Raw genomic sequence first — 21,836 nt, forward strand, 5'->3', positions numbered from 1 at the left:
AATATGGTTCTACGGAATATCTAAGGATCAGATTTCCAAGGTTTTAGTATTGGTTTTTTATAATGGAATACATTTTGTTTAAAGCGCTTGGTAAAACAAATTTTAAAAAAAGAAAAAAAGAAAAGCATTTACACTCGCAGCATGTTGTTATTTATTTTTTGTAACAATACTTTACAAAGTTGATGGAAATGTTCACTTTAAAAAAAAAAAAGTGTTACAATAACAAAACTAAATTCGTTTATATTATGTATATTCTCCATAAACGTAACACCCTGGCTATAAATGTAAATGTCACTAGAACATAGTTTCATTAGAAAACAATATCCCATGTTTAAATGGGCAACAATAATCCAAATAATTCCAAACAGTGTCCACATGTTAATTGGATGTTTCAATATTCCACTATACTGTATCACAGATTAAATCGTTTTTATTTTTTATTTTATTTTTTGGTTTATATATATATATAAAATTATTAAAATACAAAACTGTTTGGTCCTCGTTTACGTTGTTGTTTATAATAAATAACAGTAACTGGTAGAAAATAGTCCTTTCTTTAAAAAAAAAATACATTATGCTAAACATAAATACATACATGGAATAAATAGTTTTTAAAAAAAGTGCTCTTTGAGAAATATAGGTAATATGTACCATTTTCCAGTGGCACTGGAACAACTTGTAAAGTGGGGGTGCTGAAAGCCGTTGAACAAAACTGTAACCCCCTGTGCATGACGGAAGCCATGCAAAGCCAGGGGTGCTGCCGCACCCTCTACGCCCCTAGTTCCAGCGCCCCTGCTTTCTTCGATAAATGTTTCTTGACATGCAAAAGTATTCAATGATTAAGTAATCGTTGAAGTCGTTTATAAATACAGCACCAGGCAGTTTGTAAAATTAAATTAACATTTTTCTAAAATGTCTATTATAAAACAGTTAGACCTTTAGTCAGAGCAGCATTGTTGCAGTTAGATCTCGAAATTGACAATACTCTATATTTTACTGTGGGTTTAAAAGCAGTTCTAATAGCTTTTGAATATACTCTCGTTCCTCGTCTGTCAGCTCCTCCAGCTCCGGGAACTCTCCGGGTAGCAACCTTCTTGTTCTGCCTCTTTCTGCATTGTTTCTGAGAGATGCGGTGTGGACATCCTTCAGCTTCGTTTGAAGCCAATCTTGCCGCTCCTGGACGTGTCTGTGTTCCCCAAGGTTGTGCATGAGCTGCATTTCACTCACCGATCTTTTCCTATACAGCAAAATGATATATTTATTTAAAGCATACTCTTATACTTATTAAAAACGACATATCTAAATTATATAGCGACAAGCTGTGGCTTGAATACGTGTGTTATAACAAAACACAAGTCATACATTTTGATACATATTGATACCGTTAAAATGTTAGTTTTAAATACAATATTGTGTATATACATTGAACACAAATATTCTGAACACGTTTATCTTGTAAATAGATAGATAGATAGATAGATAGATAGATATATAGATAGATAGATAGATAGATAGATAGATGTTTACCTGACTGGTCTTCCTTCAGATTCTGAAGAAAAGCAGAGGACATAAAGAAGTATGAAGAAAGCTATTTTCACCACACCTCTCACTGAAAGCATTTTGTGTATGGCCTGTGAAAAAGAAAACAGAAAATAATGTTAACTCCCTATGGTCCATATTTTGTAATTAAAACCAATTCAGATATAAAGCATATATTCTTCACAACTGACAACAAAAAAAGTTATAAAGCTATACGGTTAAAAATAATTGTAATATCATAATATTTTCCAAGTAGGCTACAACTCAGTCCATTGTTGTGATCCATTTTGGACGAATGTTGATTAAAGCACACATCTAAAAAGAAATGTAATAGAGCTAATTAAAGAACGACTGTTATATACAGTATATACTATATAATGTACTTACCACTTAGTGGTATTACTGTTTCTTTAGAGTTCTTCTTAGAAGATGCTTGGACAGCACTGTTAGAACAGTTTGCAGATCAGCCTATGAAGTTGAGATTAGTGAAACTCGCCAAAGTTCCTTTTATAGAGCCTGGATCTGTCCATTGATGAGCCGCCTTCATTATTGGTGTTGATGTCACCCCAAGCCCCAATGCGCATGACTGCACCATGACCAACACTCCCACCAATTCAGATGTCGGCACCTTTGTGCTTACCGCACACTACCATCCAAAAACAAGGACGAACTAAGTCTATACAGCTGTTTAAAACTGATTAATGGCGCTGTAGGCTTTGTGTTGCGATGGCCACTCTATGTCATGTCATTGTCAATACATACAGTGGGAATATCTCTGCTTTGGTCTAGGAGATGGAAGGAATTTCACATTTACTGTACCGGTATTCCATAATATATATTCCATAATATAATATATATATGTGTGTGTGTGTGTGTGTGTGTGTGTGTGTGTGTGTGTGTGTGTGTGTGTGTGTGTGTGTGTGTGTGTGTTATGTCAATTTATATGTATCCTTTGGTATCATAAAACAACATTGTGATTGCAATGAAGACAACATTAATATTCGATTATTATTATCTGGGATTCTGTATCTATCCTAAGAACGAAATAAGAGACAAGCAAGGGAATTGTGTTCTTATTTTATGTTACAAATACAATTTTAAATACAACTAAAATCCCTTATTATTAGAAAAGAATAAAAAAAGTTAAATAAACAAATACATGGATTGTACTGCTTTGGTAATCATAAATATTGTATTATTATGTGGTTATTTAAAGCATGTGCAATAGTTTAAGGGATTGCCATCTTCATCAAGACAAGATAAAAATTTACCACTGCTGGCTGTGTTGTCTCCCCGGCGACCAAGAAAGCCTCCTCTGTCTCGACGATAAATGGGAAATGTGAACCGCAATGAATGAACTGAAAAGGGTTGTTTCGTCAAAGAAATTACGTCAAAGTCTCAGTCACTCTTTTGATCCAAATGTTAATGTGCGTTGGAATGGGCAACAGTTTTACAAACGATTCCGTCATTCGATAGAGGAGGAGCATCTCGTTTTTTTTTGTTTTTTTTTAATCGATCAGGTATGTTAATTTATGGTGAAGACTTGTTTTCTCAAGAAGCAATCGATATATGTTACCAAACATACTTTATCTGCAATAGTGTGTTAACCCTAACGAATGCATATATAACTATTCTTATATACTGAGGGAATGTTCAATAAGGGGTTACAAAAAAACAAAACAAAACATGTACCATTAGGGGACCTATAATTCTTTTATATTAAGTGTTCCAAATAAAATATAGAATATATGGACCAAAATGATTCAATTAAGAACGTTTGTTTGTTTGTTTATTTATTTATTTATTTCACCTGTTATATAGAAACATGTATTGTGAAAATGGCTACAATGCTTAGACTTGTTTTTTGCGGGTTTATTTACCACTGTATATAATAATTGAACAGTGGTGTAAAGACTTCATATTTTGAGAGATTTGTCTCAAGTCAGAGCATTGCAAGAATGAATTGATGGTAATAATGAATGGATAGACATCTATAAAACAAATAACATGCCTTTTACCTTCTAAGAATATAAATAGCACTTTAACATCCTTTGTAAAAGTTTACCACAGCTGTTTGCAGTTTGATTGTACTTTTCCCATACTTTGCATTAAACATAGTTATGTAATATGGTTTACCATACCTCATAATTTCTTCCAATGCTTATCTATGCTTTACCATGCTTTTATGCTTTATTACACTTTGCTATGCTTTTACTATGGGAAACTCTAATAAGGGACGAAATACAATTTTACAAGTTGTACTTCAGCCAATCACGTCTAAACAGTGAAAAAGTAGATTGCACTGTTGTTATGTATTTGCATTTTATTATTCATCATGCGTTTGAGTTGTGGTTATTAACAGGGGATATGATGTCATACTTGCGTAACCTGTTAAATCCATCAGTGGTGAGAATAGGACCCATCCAGGCTGCCACACAGAGTGAAGTCTATGTGTTCACGTTTCATTTGTGATGCAAAAGGTGCATGGGTTTATTGTGGTTTAAACTACCCTTATCCACACTAGAACATTAAATAAAGCCAAACACCTTGTTTGCAATGGGAGATGTCATTGGCAGTATAGCTAAGCAATCCAATATTCAAAACATTTTAGAAGCATCCTGCAAAATGCACATGTAGTGTGACTCCTGGGTGGCATTTGAAGATTTTGACTTCTAGGTGCACAGTGGAAGTCCACAGTGATAAAAATCCTGTGCTGACTAACGGAGAGATAACTCAGTTCTTAACAGCAGCCTAGCCTTGTCAAAAACATGCATACCACTTGCCAGAACTAAATGCAGTGAGCGCATTCCCTTCAGATTGTAGAAGGCACCCCAAGGCAAGGAGAAATGCAGGACTGCTCATTTTCTTTACATATGAATTCCTCAATATGCCTACAATTTGATTACATTGAATGTATTTAAGTCTTTACTATTAAAACATACAGTATATGGAATGCTGTTCACTACTATACAGTAAAATATACTTTCATAAAGTAATATGAGTGTAAAGCTTCATGGTATGTTATTTGCTGCATTGTGAGTAGAGCCCTGCACTACAGCAAGTACCATTTGATTTGTAATTTGGAAACTATTGCCGCCTGGGGCTAGCACATCCTAAAATGTATAGCTGTCTAGAGCATCAAACTCACAACAAGAAAAAATGACAAATTAGACAGATAATTAAAAGTAAAACAACAGAAGTCTTGAACAAGTTTGTATATATCACCATGTTGTTTTACTTGTGTAAATTTAGGAATTTTATTTTATGAATGCCAATGACTTTATTTGGTCAAACAATGACACATCAGATGACTGTGAGACAAAATTTCTAAATGTGGCAAAGGAATGACTATGTCATGTCCCTGAGATGAACTGTGCAGCATTAGCCCCTAGGTCTTCCCTGAGTGAGCAGCCTGAGGCTACATCACGTCCAACAGAAGAGGAAAGGGACTTGACAGCAGGTGTCTTATAGTTAATAAAGACATGTGGCAGCTTTAGTATACTTGAAGAAAGAGTAGTCCAGTGAAAGTGTAAACTTGGGCATATTTATTTTTTCTCCACATTGTCTGTGTGGTCCAGAGTCAGGTGTGTTAAATATATGCCATTGCATCCATCCTCCCTTGATATTAAACCTACAAGAGAGCTGACCCTTATCGAATATCTGGATGATACATTTTGAATTCAGTATTTATTGTGGCTCTGCAGTCATTATAGTGGTTGATAATTGAGCTTTTTAAGACTGATTAACTAACAGCTCCCTGCTCTATAGTTTATTTAAAGCAAGGTCATTACAGGGACAGCTAGACCATACATGTGACATCTCAAGCTGTTTTGCATAACATGATGGGCCTAATTTATCATACTTCCTACTCAAACAGTTGCACGATTGGAAAAAGGGATGTGAAACTGGGTCGGATTTTACAATGGCCTATGTACATTACCCAAGACATAGCACATCCCATGTTCTATAGCAACATAAACATTTTCAGTATTTCTCTTATCTAATCATGCACAGCATTACTGAATGTACATCAATGTACGATTTAAAACCATGATTTGCTAGCAGTTGTATGACTGGACAGTCCTGCAATGTGAAAACAACTGGAGGTATTCACACCCCGAAAATATTTTAAAATAGATGAAGAGACAAGCCCACATTGAAACAGGCCGGTGTTACTCCTTACATATGATATTATTATGATCCACAGTTAGCACGCCACGTTTTGATGATATAAACCTGAATCAGCCTTTGCCCCTTGCATGAGATTCTAAACCTCTGCTTTACAATTCCAATCAGTATATAGCTGCACATAAGGGACACCTTCAGCCCCCAATCCGTAGTTCTCATTACCTCATCCTTGCATAATGCCTGAGTGGTGTGCAACACCAGTGGTGGACAGCAGAATGCAAAAGGGATTAGAATAAAAAATCATCAAGATTGGGATAACCTGGTTCACTACAAAAATGTGCTAATTAAGATTAAAAGCTGTTGATCTAGTGTAGATTTTCAAAGCGTTTACTCCAGTCTAGTTAACTCCTTTGCTAATATGACAAGTTCCATTCCTTTCCAGTCTGTCGTACTGCTAACCCAGCCATTCCAAATATGACAGGTGGAATGTTCATTGAAAGAATGTTTAATTCATTGACAAGGGTATTGTGTTTTAAATAGTCCACAATACATTAGCTTTAATTGGTTATGGGTTGCAAATAAAGGGTTTTGTTACAATTTGTTGTCCAGTGTGCTATTGCTTTGCTGCCACCCAAAGTGCATGGTGCTGTCACTCAAACAGCTTGTCGAAAAGTCTGAGCAGTCTGATTGATCTGGAGGAGAAATGGCACCACCCCTGTGGAGAGTGCATCTGCTAGCACTACATCTTTCTGTCAACAGCCATTACAGTTTGCATTAATTAGCATCTTTATTCTACTGTGGGGACCCAGTTTATCTCCCTCGCCACGGCTGGGTTTTTTTTACCCTCCTATTACAGTAAGAATTTGGATACCTCTGCCATATTCAATTAAAACCCTGTTTTTAGTGGCATATTAACAGATTGAAGGAAGACTGTTTACTATGTGTACCAAGGAACAGAGAAAAAAGAATCTCCAAACTGTAAAACTTGCTATTGTTTATTGATGAGAACAATAATGAGTATTTCTGTGCAGGTGGCACTGCCTCTGGGCTGAGCTCATCATATGGAATTCCCTAGAAGGATTTGGGTTGCCACAAACTATGAGTGATGCTACCTCACATGCCATGTTCAAAGGCATTGCCTCACCACTCTAGCTCAATAGCTTGCATGCTTCTAGATGTTCAGATGCAGTCTGCTGCTGCTCAAGCACCATATACCCGTAGAGTATGCAGTCCAGCTGCCAGGGGTATGTGTTCAATATTGTTCAGATGAGGTCACTTTAACATCACAGATTAAAAGAGTGCTAACTAAATTTCAAAAACCATATTCTTACTTCTTAGTAGCACTAGCATGATTATTCCTGTTCCTCAAATATCATACTAGTCCAGCGCTAATGACATGAATAGGCTAATAATCAACTGCTATGCATCTTGAATCAATACATCCATTCCACCCCCCCACCCCCCTACCCCCCTACTCCGTAGTGGACCTATTAACAAACCCTACGATGTGTCACATAATGAAGTACAGTATCATTCACAAGCTGCTTAACATTTCACTCTTTGACGCGTTTGTAAAACGGATTGGCATTCCTAATATGCTTACTCACAAAAAGTCAGGTCCCTTTTTATGAGAAAAATGCTCTTATTAACAGAATTCTCACACAGCGTGAACACTGAAAACAATGTCTTTCATCAGCTGGGTGTTACCCCTTAAGCCCTTTTGGTCTTCAAACACTTTTCAGAAGATGACTGTAAACATATATTACAGTGCTAACGGTGTAAAAAGCCTTTTATTTGGATTGAATGTGAGAACTGTGTGTTCAGAGTGATTTCATTGTGCATAAGTTAGGCTATTGCAGCAAAGATTTAAAAGAAAATATTCATTTCCGCTAATACACTACAAGACATAGTTTCACAAAAATACATCAAATGTACCTATTTCAGGTTTAAAGCATCTCTGATCCCTGAGGTTTTTCAACACTAGATGTGGAAAACTTACATGGGCATGAACTGCAATGCTGGTTTCACTTCATATAGTCTACTGCATATCTTTAGAACAAAGACCAAACAAGAGAACAATTTCAATTGTATTTAAAAGAAATGTGCAAATGTTTTGTGAATATGGCTTGCTGTCCTCTTTTTAACCGCAATAGTACCCTTTTTTCTACAATTTTCGCTTCTTTCTCCAGCTGCAGTGGCCTTCACCTCCAGCTGTGTTCAGACTCAGTGACCCTCTGCTAATGACCAGTCTGCAGTAGGAGGGACTGGAGCTGTACTGCCTCTCTTTAAGTGGTTCCTCCCTTATAAAAGTGTCCCACAGTAAAAGCATAACAAAGTGTAATAAAGCACAGGGAGAGCAAGGTAAAGCATAGGTAAGCATTATAAAGACCAGCAAAGTATTTTAAAAAGCACATTAAAAGCTTGGCAAACCAGAACAAACTATGATAAATGCATAGTATAATCACAGGAAAAACATGGAAAAGCTGCAAATAATACCATGAAAAAATACTGTGGCTTACTTTTATAAGGACCGATCCTCCTTCTCCAGCCACCCCAGCTGTCTCCAATTCTCCAGCCTAACCTACTTCTAATGCCTTTCGAACTTTCGTGAAATAAGTTAAAATACCCCCAAAGAACAAATAAGAAGATGATTAGACAACAGATGATTAGACACAAAGTAGTAAAACACAGATACTGTGTAATATTTTGGGTACAATTATGTTTTCTCCATATTCTTTGGGAAGGGTGGCAATCGTCTATGATTCAAAACTATGGCACAGCAGTTACTGTTCATCAGAACCAAACTAATGGGTGTAAAATCTATGATCAGGTATCTCACCTCTGCATCAGCTGCACAACTGAAACAATAAGGGTTTACTGGAGGAATAGACCATTTCATGGACGGAATGACGGAATATCCTCTGTGTTTTTCAGCATGACTCACGCAGCAGCAATAATATTATTCTTACCAGAATATTAGGTGCTGAAGTGCTTCATTTCCATTGACTCAATCAGTCTTTCAGTCAAACAACAGAAGGCTCTCTGCATTACCCAGAGGCAACATGATAGATTGGATGCACATTTGCAGAGGGAGATGTCATCATTGTATAAATCTACACTCTAGTTCTTTGGGGCCCGCTTTTTCTGACCTGTTATACTCGTTTATGTTTGAAATAAACTTGACAATGTGTTACATGCTTGCTTCATATTCTATTTAAGGTAACAACTGATGTCAGTGGCCACCTTTAGATACCGTCATACATTCTATGTTTTCATTTCAAAAAGCATGAAGCAATAAGCAGATATTTAAACATGCCATTAGGAAGGATTTGGTTTCGGTACATTGAGAACCACCAGCGATCATCACAAAGCCATGAAATGCCATCTTATCGCAATTATTTATAATAATTTACCATAGCAACAAAATAAGCAGAAAAATAACCTCAGTGTGGTTAGTCCAAAACATGCAAAATGATTAAAAAGTACAATCTTTCTTGACATACTGCAGGTATATATAATACACATAACTTTATATCAGGAGGACTGCCAGGGTTCTTATTAAATAGATTAGTTTGTTAAATATGATGAAAGCTCTTTAGTTGGTCTGCTGTTTGCTGGAGTCAGTTGGGAAACAGCTTGCGGACCCTGTGTGACAAGAGAAAGCCCGGTAACTAGAGAATGTGTGAAACACTGTTGCAATGTTACCATGTGCAATGGTGTTAACAAGCTTAATGATTATCATGATCTCATTCTTTAACTAATGATCAATGGGTTTTGGCATTGCATGCCGTCTATGGCTGGATGCTGTGAAGAGGTCTTGCTTTGGGAGCCCATAAGCAGGTATGCGTTTCAGCACTTTAGCTGTGATGTTTGCTTCCAAAAATAAACAATAGGTTTGTTAGCACGTTCATCATTTTAGTTCTATACATAAAACAAATCCCTGGGGCATGTTAAACATTTTAAGATTGACTTTGCATTGCTCATGTCATGCAAAGATAGTGCAGGGGTGGGCTCCAGCCTGCTGACATGCTTACTTACAAGTAACAAGACAAGCTAATTAATTTTTTTATAATAGATATCTATGCAAATGATTTGATGCATCGAAAATAAAAACAGAAATAGTTTAAACAGTATCATTGTTAAATAACATATTAATCTTGCTTTTATTGAATATATAAATATTGAGTTTGAATTAACTTTTTTTTTTTTTTTAACAATGAGGTGTTTTAGAAATATTTGTATTTACATCACAAACAAAAAACATTGTAAATTTACCACTTGAAAAAATAGGAATATGGACCTTTTCCCTGGATTGCTTCTGTGTTGACAGATAAACTAAAGTATTCATCACGTGTAACCGGGTTAAATTTGGAAACAGTACAGTAAGTACTCAGAATGGGGGTGGAATATTATTGCACTAAACCTATGCTTATGAATATAGCAGCACATGACACACATATTGATGAACGTTCCATACCACTGGAAAGATACAGATGGGATTAGGGACTGGATTATAATTTGTACTCATTAAATCTTCAGCAATACGGCATAATGAGCTAAAAGATCCCATTAATCACTAGGTGGCTTCAGCAATGCCATTGCCATGTGTTGCATGCAGCAGATCCACAGGCTTTCACTTAAGTCTTACACTTGCTTACATATTTTTTGTACTGAGGAATACCGTGGTAAAAGCATAGCTAAGTGTAATAAAGCATAGTAAAAGCACAGTAAAGACATGTTAAAGCATAGTGGAGCATGGAAAATCCTTGTATAATCATTGTAAACCATGAGAAAGCCTAATAAATGTAGTAGGCATGTGGGTAAAACATTGGAAACCATACAAATCAACTTTTATGAGTGTTATGGGAATCTGTGGCAGAGGTTCACCTCTAATGTGCCCCATTGTGTTTGACCCCTTTAGCAGCAAGACGATGACTTGATTCCTGATGCTGGTTAGTCTTTTCAAAGTAAACACCTCTCTAAAGCGAGGCATTCTAAAACCAAATTATGAATTTTCTTATTTTGGTGTAAGTAAAACTACATAAGAGTGAAAAGTCGGAAAGTATGTGCTTTTGCCCTGGCACATTTTTCCAATAGAAACAAATAACTGTTCCCAATTCAAAACTAGAAATAAACAGCTCAGAACTTTACTGTACAATTCGTTTCAGAAATAGCTTTGTAGAAGACAGTATATCAAAAATATTCAATATATAAGTATTCCTCCTGCAGTAAATGTAACTACAATCTAGATGGCTGTTTTAAAACTGCATGCTTTGTACCAAAGAAGATAAAATGCAGTGAATGTTCAGTGGCTATAAATGTTTCAATGTCATATAAATCAATCTTTTAATCATTTAGAGTCTCATTACGGCGCACTGTTTTCAGGTCTGCCAAGAAGATAGCTGCATTGCTATTCCACAGCCATTATACAGCTAATAAATGATTCCCTATCATCTCATGTAGCCAGTCTAATAAACACTTCATCAATGGCATTTCTTTGCAGACCTTTAAATATAAATCCCTTTCATCCATTGCATACCTTTATCATTGTTCTTCCTGAGTGAGCAGGTGCTAGAAAGTCACACTGTACTTTCTTTGCCCTAGCATCTTCAGTTCACCCCAACCTGTCGAATTACGGTTTACACAAAGAGATGACACTACCTCCCCCACCCCCCACCCCCCACCCTTAAAATGTACACATGGGACAGAGGGGACAACGGAAACTGCTGCATGTTACATTTTAGCTGGGAAACGGTGAAATGTCTTGGCTTATGCTGTTCGTTCATATAGAATCTCTATTTTTTGGTTTGATTATGCAACAAAGAAAGATCTTATTTACACAGACAAAATTCACACTCATGAATTCAGTGACCCTGATCATTCCAGGACTTCCAAATCATGTGACCTCATTCAGCCTTTGGAGATAATATGTGAAGCATTTTCTCCTGAATCTTTCCCACACTACAGTGAGTAAAAAATAAAAGTGAAAAGGACATGATGAAAGGATACTTACTGGCTTTAATGAGTGAAAAGGCATTTCCTTTGGAGGTAGCTGCCATGGAAAACAGCTCAAACACATTTCATCAAACTGTAATGTAAGCAACATTGTATTTTTTTGTGATTCATAAAGCAAAGTAAAGCTATCAGTTGGTGCATTGCCAGGCACACACACATATATATTGCTGTCAGTTTTTTGCTAAGTATATGGAAAATTACAATACGCTATTTAATTCAATATGTTAAGGTAACATTAGTGAGCAAGTTTCATTTGACTTTATGAAGCAAAATGTGTTAATTATATAGGGCAATGCACAACTTTTGGCCATAGCTGTGTGTGTGTGTGTGTGTGTGTGCGTATATATATATATATATATATATATATATATATATATATATATATATATATATATATATACATACACACACACACACACACACACATATATATATATATATATATATATATATATATATATATATATATATATATATATATATATATATATATACATACTATGCTCTGTTTTTATTCAGATATTTCTTTCATTTCGAAACCCCTTTGATAAATACAAATCTTCTTTAAAATATACATTAATTCCACAAAAACATAAAAAGATCTAAATCAAACACAAGGACGGTATTGGTCCCACATTGCCTTAAATTGGCTTTTGCTACAGCCATTAAACCCAATTGTGGTTGACCTTATTCTATTCCTATGCAAACCTTGTCAGACTGTCTCTCCCTACTGGGGCGGGGTAGGTGTATGAACACTTTCCATTTTCCCGACCTAACGGTAGTTCCATGCTGCTGCAGAGAAGTGGTCAAAATGATTCATTTAATGCTGTACAAATTTGGTTTAAAACAGGCTAAGAAATTATAATTAATGCAATATAAAGTATTACAATTACTTAGCAAATTCCAGCAATGCATCACGAGTGGGATAAACCTTGAGAAGCACAAAACAATGATGAAGTTACCAAATGTAACCCCTGGAGTCATGTCATCACCCAGTTGTCCATGAACATAAAAATACCTGCTGGCATGTATGCATCTGACTGCATATGTCTTGGGAATCCTTTGAAAAATCTAAAAGGCCACACCTACATGAAATGTGGCTAAATATAAAAATGGACAATGTGACTCATAAGTTAATACAGGGAATCGGTTTTGGCATAACTAAATTGTTTAATGCTTCCAGATACAGTGCTTTTGTCATGCCTTCCGAACGTGTGGAATTGCGGGCAACTGAAATACATTTTTAACAATATACAGCTGTATGTGTGCAAATAAGGTTGCAACGGGGGGGGGGGACTGCAAAACTAAATTAAAACAAACCTCTTGTAATGATAAATTGTAACTTTGCCATGGATTGTAAAACACCGTAGACTATTATACCTAGTCGGCCTGCTTGATGTTCTTTATCCTACTGCTGTACTACATATTAACTTTAAGCCACATTTGTAGTTGTGTTGGCGCCTTTTTTGTTTTCAAATCCTTAACAGCTGATTGGCTATTTACAGCTCGCTGTTGAGAGAGTGTCTAACGTAAATCTATTTTTCAGACGCCGCATAATTCAAAACAGCGAGACACGTTAGAGCCACCGGGGCTGGAGAGATCGAAACATTGTTTGTAACGTAAGTAAGAAAGTGACTTTATTTTTTTAATATAAGTAATACAACGTATCGGTAAATATTAAAATTTGTATGACTATCCCCTTTAGTAAAACAATTGAAAGTGAAAATGTCTGGGTGTTGTTAGGTTGTTCTATTAAGCTGTTGGGCAACCGTTATACTTTCACAAATCCAGCGGGATTTAAGGGGGGTTGGAAATGCATATTATAATTTCTTGTGTTAATAAATTATTTGCAGTTAATTGGTGAGATGCACATATAGACATGTTACTTATATAAAATGTGAACGAAAGGTAATAGCAGTTGTTTTGAAGGAGTTAAAATGGATAGTTTCGACAGGAGTTTTATTTTATTTATTAATAACTGTTGCATTGTTTTCTTTTTGTACTTTTTTCCTTCTTTTTATTCTTTTTCGTTATGTAGTTTTACGCGCGGTGTATCGCTTATGATTAGGTTATTTATTTATTTTTGGGGGTGCATTTTCCACTATGTAAATAGTTATTTTACTCTAAACTGTTATTCGCACTTTTTGGTTCTGATGTATTATAGAGATGTTGTTCTGTTTGTCTTTTGTTAATATGTATATTATTCTTGCAGCTTAGTTACTGATAACAATAAAAAAGGAAAAAAGATATGGCTCGAAAACACGAGAAAAAGAAGAAACGTGGATGCTGCCCATGTCTGTCATCATCTGTGAACGAAGTAGAAGATTGTGAGGAATATCTGGTATGCTTTCAGTCAATACTGACATTTTATTTTGAATTAATAGACCTTGCTGACCTTTACAAACATCAGCAACAAAAGGCAATACATACATTTAATGACAGACTAAAAGTATTTTTCACTGTCTTCAAATGAAAACAAAATACTTACAGTTTGTCTTAATTTATTTAAATTCTTTTAATTTTTTTTTTTTTTACCTTTTTTAAAAATGTTTATTTAAAAAGAATATCTAAAATAATAATAGTAATAATAATAATAATAATAATAATAATAAGTACCAGCTATAGCTTCTGTTTAGGCCCATGTGTCTACAGCTAACAATTATTTTAGGCAAAATTCACTGGACTACTTTCTAACAAAACTGAAGTAAACATGAGGTAACCGTATTAACATGCACTCGACCAGCTGATACGATACTATATTCTGATAACTTACTGCGTATGTACTATGAATATACTATATATCTATAGATAACTTACTATATATATAATATACATATATATATATATATATATATATAGATAGATAGATAGATAGATATATATTATATATATATATATATATATATATATATAACTATATATATATATATATATATATACATCTTATTTTCAGATTTCTTTGAGTGAATCACCTGAGGAAGACTTAGGAGTGTTACATTCATTTGAGACAAGACTTGATTCCACATATAGTACTACAAAGGAAAAGAACAAGAAAAAATCTAAAAGCCACAAACAAGCAAAGAAAAAAACTGACCTAGAACTAAAGAAATTGCAACCACCCGTTTGCCAGAGAGGGGAGAGTGATGATTCATATGAGTTTTGGTGTCCTGATAGAAATGACAGAATAAAAAAATAAAAATCATTAAAAAAGAAACCCAAAAAGCCCAAAAGAAACACATGCCATATTGATCCTGACCAAGACCATCATCAGAAGAACCTAGTGCAACTAGAATTATACAACACTCCAGAATGTTCTCATGTTCAAATTCCTGTTACACAGTCCTTTAAGACAAACAAGCATTACCTTTTAGGTGGGGGCATCATGCCAAAAATGACCAATCTAACATTGGAACACGGGGGGATGTGGCAGCACACTAGATCACCTGAAGGAATTAGCAGTATTCAGTCTGAGCAACAGGCTATATATAAATTATTGTGTCTACCACCAGTTGAAAAAGAAGAAGTTCATGAGCAAGCTGGTGTGTGTTCTAAAAACAAACCACGGCCAGTAGCCCCCTGTAAAAAAAAAAGAGTTGTTTTTGACACTACAGTACAACACTTCAGTGGTGAGAGTGTGGGATGCAAAAGCAGGCAAGAACCAACCAGAGCAACATACATGGAGCCAGAAGATGACTTTTGTTGTACAGAGCCTTTACTTTCTTCAAGCCCCGTACTGGAAATAAAATCATGCGAGTCTGAAGAGGAATTTAACATGCATTGCACAAAGAAGAGACAAGAATACAAAGCTCAAAGCACACATGGTCTCGTAGAGGAAGCTTGCAACAGCCAGGACCTTTTCCTTACACAGAAGACTTTCTTACCAAGAAGTGACTCAAGTGATGGTAGTGTCAGCTCACCATCAGCACAAAGAGACAAATACACAGAATGCCAGAAAACTACGGGACACATCAAGCACACAAGAACATCTGAAGTAAACCTTCCATGCTTGACATCATCACCCTTGAGACAAAGGTATAAAAACTACTGTCTGGTCTCAAGTAGAAAGTTAGGGCCAATCACTGAGAAAGCCACACAGACCAATGACTTCTTCATCTCATGGGCACTTGCTACTTCTCTAGGGTTTTACAAAACACAGAGAGATAACAAATGTACAGAGAAACCAGTTGACCTGAGTCTGCCATCTGGAATGAGAGCAAAAATCACCTCAAATTGTGCTTCTCACTGTCATGTGAATGGTGAAGGTGATGGTGTGCATATTTCCCCTAAATATGTCTTGTGTCGTACAAGCAACTGCATTCCAATTTCAGGGGATAAAAATCCAACTAATTGTCTAAACACATTTGGCAGAATATCTGAAGATGGGAAATATATTCAGACTCGGCTAAATGAGCCTTACTTCTTTAAGTTAAAGGGAGAATCTCAATCCCATGAGTCGAAAGCTCCACTTAGGAAAGAGAAGGTAAGGGTTGAGAAAAAAAAAAAATCAACAAGCCACTAGTGAATAAATGGAATCCTCCAAAGTCACAATGAATAATTTGTCTGCCTGATACCAACTTTGATAAGGAAACAGCTGTTTAATAGTATAGTCTTAACAATTTTAACATGATTAATGCATGCATTTATTTCTTTGTTATTAAAAATAACTTTTTTTTTTCTTCTACACAGCCATTAATACATAAAAAGGTAAGCCTCTCTTGTATGCATGAAGTCTTGGTTGATGTTAATTTAAAAGAAAAAAAGTGGGCTGTGTATGTTAAATTCAAGGCAAACAAAAAGTTATATAAAAAACTTAGCAGACAAAGCAGAATTTATAAATTATATATATATATATATATATATATATATATATATATATATATATATATATATATATATATAAACAAGTGTATCTGAGTAACTGGAACTAAAGTCAAACAAGAACTGTTATCGGTATATTTGTTTCATTTCCTTGTTTTACTGTTATATTTCCTTGTTGAAGTTAATACACTGAATTGCTCTTATTTATCATGTAGTGATTTGTATAGATTTGCCACTTAAAATGAAGTACCTTAAGCGAAATGTTTAATATATGATTTTCTCAGTTAAGTTCCATTAAAATGAAGTGTCTCAATGTTTAACTTCAACCACACAGGTGTGAAAGTAACTAACAGCATGTGGGGAAGTGTTGCAGACTGGCATGTCTGAACTGTATCATAGCCAACAGTAAAGCTTTGTCATACAGAATGTTCAGTATCAGCAGATCCACATTTTGGATTAGTAAGATCAGTGACACTTTTATTATGATCAAGGTGTGACTTTCAGTAAATCAGTACATTACACATATAAGCAAGACTTTAACGTACAAATCTGTATGTTACACTATTGGATTTACTGTAACCATAATAAAATGAAGTAGTCACAGACAGAAAGAAAAAATCTCTTATTTAAATTTTTCAAATTACAGATGCTTTTGAATCATTACCCATATAGTGCATTAGTTGTGTCTGAAAAGTTTGATTCCCATCCACTTCCAGAGATGGAAGAACACATACACTGGTATGGTTAATGGAAGCAGGAGGCTATAGAAGCACAGACTGCTTGAACTTGTACAGCCTTGTGGGAAATTCTCATCTACTGTTGCGGAGTAAAACAGTCCAACTAAAGAGAAAATTGGAACCAACACAGTGAGAGTAGATAATGACAGAAACATTTTTCTTTTTTGAAAACGTGTTTAAACCACACCAATATGAATACACAGTTCACAAAATTGGCCTTTAGATAAAAATCTCAGTCCTCTGCGTTGTCTTTTCTTGTTTGTTCTTGCTTGCGGATCATTCTTGCATCCTGTGGGATCATGTTGGGTATACCATCAACGACAGGATAGGCGATTCCAAGTTCCTCGTTTATCAGTTCATTGGTTAAGGCCTCATAGCTGTTAAAGGCAAAAAAACAATAGCAAGGATATTTACTTTGTGTTCTTAATTTCAAACTAGTTAGTGGAATACAAATACAATAGCATTTTTTAATTGTCATTAAACATTCAAATTTAAATTTGTGTCACATTTACAATATACAGCAATTTACATAAATGGAATGTTGAACATATCTTTGACTTCCATATTAAGGTTCAAGTAAATACTTTACAAAGTATGAACATAATATTACAAAGTAATATGAACATATTTATTTATGGTCATACTTATGTGTACTAGTATCATAACTCCCCCTCCTTGCAGGACACAGATTCCAACAGTGTTTTTACCTGGGTGTTTCATTGTCGCTTACAACAACAGTGTTGTGAACTCTGTTTAGATTTGACAACACACGGAAGCTTTATTAAACATCTAGGTTGCTTACAGGTTTGATCACTGCCAGAATATTTTATAAATACGATAGTTGTTTCCGGTGTTACACGTTTACCTGTCCCGTCCACAATTGCAGCTCAATACAAAGCAAGTTGCGCTTGGCTGCTCTCCGTTTGACGTCACAGGCAGTTACTGGAGAAACGACTTCACAGAGCTTGCTGCGCCTGGCTGCTCTCTCTTTGACGCCACGTTGCTACTGGTAACGCCTTCTCCAAACCTTTGGATAACTTACCAGCAACATCACCTAATAATACTCAAGTTGCATAATTAATGACTTATTCTATTTGTTTGATGTATATAATGAAATCTAATTACATTTAATTATTTATTACAATGTATCACACATGGTGATTGCATTAATTTGCAGTCAATTATAACAATTTTTAAACGTCCTACAGTTAGTTTTTGGATTATCAGACTATACTGAGTCAGTATGGTGTAATTGTTGAACATTAACTTTATTGTAACAGTATAGTACATTGTTTAATTTACTATTAATTACTACTTTATATCGATTAATGTAACACTTTAAATACGTGTCTACAATGCATCATGCATTACGTATGAACTCATTTATCAGAATGATAAAATAGAAATTCACTTGTAATTCTAACAATTTAATTGCTTGTCTGCAGTACACTGAATTACTTATGAACTGACACTTATTTTAAAGTGTTACCATTTATTTAATATAACGTTCACAATGCTGTTCACCATTCTTTGCATAAAGATAACATGTCGTTCCCCTCCCTTAATAAGGAGGCAGCAGTAATTTTAGTAGCTATTTGAATTACGAATGGCAGGTCACTCGTGATCTCGGCATCGTCTCTGGATCACAGCAGCAGGCAGCCTCCCAGCTACTTTTCAAAGCTGCGCTGGAGCTGCACATATTTTTGAGGATGGAGCTTCGTGACGTTGTGCAGATCTGCGGAAATCTGTGCTACAAGAACGCTCCCAGTATTGATACAGTGGGTGCCATTAACGCTGTTCTTCGAACGGCATAACAATGCGTTTGATTAGGATCACATGGTTAAAATAATTCATGTTTTAAACTCCGAAAAATGGCCTCTTGGTTTTGGTGTTATATTATGGCTAGTGGTTTAATTGAGCTAACATGTACAACTACCAAAATGTTGACCAAGAGTACAGTTTGAAATAATGACGTTTAAATGATACACAAATTTCCAAAAGTGGGTATTTTTGGTAAACAATACTTGCCAGGTATTTGTGACTGGACTTTACGACAACAGATCCAAAGTTTCTTAAAACTAAACTTAAACTATTACTAAACATGCTTTAGGAAAAAAAACAAACAAACAAACACATAAAGCAATCAAAGAACAAGCCAGCAACATGCGGTGCCAAAATAACATTCAATCGAAAGAAAATAATAAAATTACCGCAGCGGTTTCTTTGACAGGGGGCAAACCAAGTATTCGAGGAGCGACGCATCAAACCCGTTGTTCTGCTCGTTGTCCTTCACGGCGCCTGCAGACAATATAGTCGCCGAACACTGTAATTTTCTGACAGCAGGCACAAAAGGAGAATGTATGCTGGTCGTCTGGCTTCTGATGGCGTTTAATACTAACTTTCTGTAAACATTTTGCATCATGATGCTAAAAAATATATATATTAACTGCACGCACTGATTCAACAACCAGCCTTTTCCCAAAGGGAATACAAATCTGTAAACACTTTCCTGTGCATCATTAAGAAAGTCCCCTTATTTGCGGATGGACATTTTCTGTTCCCACCCACACAGGTATTACCGTGTTTTTTGTTGTTTTTTCCCCCAAATATAAATGCAATCACTTACCCACAGTGTACTGCGATATTACATTTCTTTGCTTTTAGTATATCAAGGTGTACATAACAGTACAACTATTCTAAACTTTAGATACATAGGTAAAGCAAAATACTATGATAAAGTCTCCGTGTAAAGAGGACTACAGGAGCAGGCGATTAAAACCACACTAACAATATGACACTATCCTCTATGGAATTGGGCTCCATGCCATTTTAATTACACACATTTGTTTAATGTTGCATACTACAAAGGGATTGCTTTTATCTGTCAAAGCATTTCGAGTGTGTGTGCGTTTTGTGCATATTTATGTGTAGACTACTGTAGTGTATTTTTCAGCCATTAGATGGCAGCAGTGTCTAGGAAAAACAATGCATTCGTGCTGCTTGCGATATTGTTGGTACCGTCATACTGAGGTATTCTTTGGAGCTGTTTGTTTGTGTTTTTACCTAAGCAGGCCACAGATGTCTTAAATTAAATCTAATTTAAGGGAGTAATTCACTGCACTTGGTCTGAGGTGCATTTACGTTTTTTTACCAGCTGGTAAGATATACATGAATCACGTACCACACATCCTGTTAAATAAAGACAACTGTAGCTTTATGCTGCTGTTTTGAGATAACTTCCGTTATGTCACTGTCGCTGGGGGGTACTTCATGTAGGCCGTATTATCAGTCTTTTAAGGGGCAGGCTTCTTAACATTGCATACCACCTGTATCTCCCAGTAAATGAGCCTTGACAAAGACAAATGCAGCAGAAAGAATACAGACAAGACAAAAAAAAATGTTACAGCTAAAATATACAGGTTCTACTCACTTTATTTAGTTACTGCTAATAATGTACATGGGAATTCTTTTAGGGTCAGTTGGGAAAATCATTAAGCTCAATATGACTGGATGAAGGTGGCGTCAATTGAGAGCTTAGCATGATCCAAAAAAGATCATAAGAGATGTTTTACTATTTTACTATTACTTACACTTAGGAGAAGCAATGTCCAGACCTTAGCCAACCCAGCTGGGAATTGCTACCTTCAGTATAAACAGGTGAGTCTTTGTAGTCAGTCTCTTGTGCATTGAGGCCTGTGAAAATAAATCTGAGTTAAATTCCTCTCTACATTTACATTTTTTGTTTTACGTATCTGTCATTCCAGTTTACTTCTTTCATAGCGCAGAACTAAATATTGAAACGTGGCTGTTTGAGCCACTTTAAGTAACACACATTGTACAGAAAATATCCAACTCTGTCATAGTTAGAGTTAGGGTTAAACTATTACCCTGTGCTTAAACTACTGAACACTTTGCTCTCCCAATTCTGTTTCAGTTTCACATAATGTCTTTTGTGCAGTCATGCAAGGAAAAAAGTGAGTTCCTCTGACAGTCCAAGTGAAGCGTGTATAATTAATTCTGTTTAGAGAGCTTGGGTTCTTTGTGTCCTGCAGTGTGAGACCACAGGCTATCCCACTGGTTTATAAATAGTTTCACAATGCATTTTTCAGCACAATAATCGATTCAGGAGAAAAAAAAACAACTCCATTACTCCAAAAAAAAAAAACAAAGTGCCTCTTCAGACACCTCCCTAATGAAATTCTATTCATCTTAATTAGTTTTCTAAGCTGTTTTTGTAAACTTCTTGAAATTGTAAACGGAGGGTGAAATATAAATATAACAAATTTACCACAATAGTTTGACTATTTATTAATCTTTTTTGTAATGTTTTAACAACTTAATATTAATAAAGATAGAAAATAAAGTAACATATCTTATCTTTGACCAAAGACCTGACAAGGTTGCTTTCTGCTATGGTAAAACCAGCCATTATAATTTTACAGTTCTAAATTCTGAAGTGTATTTAAGCAGAACACATTTCTAATCCCTGTCAGTGGCAATGATGTACCTGCTCACTGGCATCTGACATTAATATGTTGGTACAGCAAGTGCAATCTTAATGAAGTTCAACTTGGCAATTTAACTTAGATGCCCCAAGTT

General features: G+C 35.5%; 2 protein-coding genes across 2 annotated transcripts; both read right to left on the reverse strand.

Moving 5' to 3' along the window:
- Nucleotides 1-16,952: 16,952 nt before the first annotated feature.
- Nucleotides 16,953-17,392, reverse strand: LOC121294281 (phosphatidylinositol N-acetylglucosaminyltransferase subunit Y). The gene has a single exon (XM_041217847.1). It carries the CDS (start codon nucleotides 17,390-17,392, stop codon nucleotides 17,177-17,179), a length of 216 nt encoding a protein of 71 aa, XP_041073781.1. The 3' UTR covers nucleotides 16,953-17,176.
- LOC121294280 (protein preY, mitochondrial-like) lies at nucleotides 17,383-19,738 on the reverse strand. Its single transcript, XM_041217846.1, has 2 exons — nucleotides 19,448-19,738; nucleotides 17,383-17,614 (listed from the first exon to the last, which is right to left on the reverse strand). The coding sequence occupies exons 1-2, from the start codon at nucleotides 19,657-19,659 to the stop codon at nucleotides 17,470-17,472; spliced, it is 357 nt and encodes a 118-aa protein (XP_041073780.1). The 5' UTR covers nucleotides 19,660-19,738; the 3' UTR covers nucleotides 17,383-17,469.
- Between the last annotated feature and the right edge of the window lie 2,098 nt (nucleotides 19,739-21,836).

Source organism: Polyodon spathula, chromosome 19, assembly GCF_017654505.1.
Source record: "Polyodon spathula isolate WHYD16114869_AA chromosome 19, ASM1765450v1, whole genome shotgun sequence".
Taxonomy (NCBI): domain Eukaryota; kingdom Metazoa; phylum Chordata; class Actinopteri; order Acipenseriformes; family Polyodontidae; genus Polyodon; species Polyodon spathula.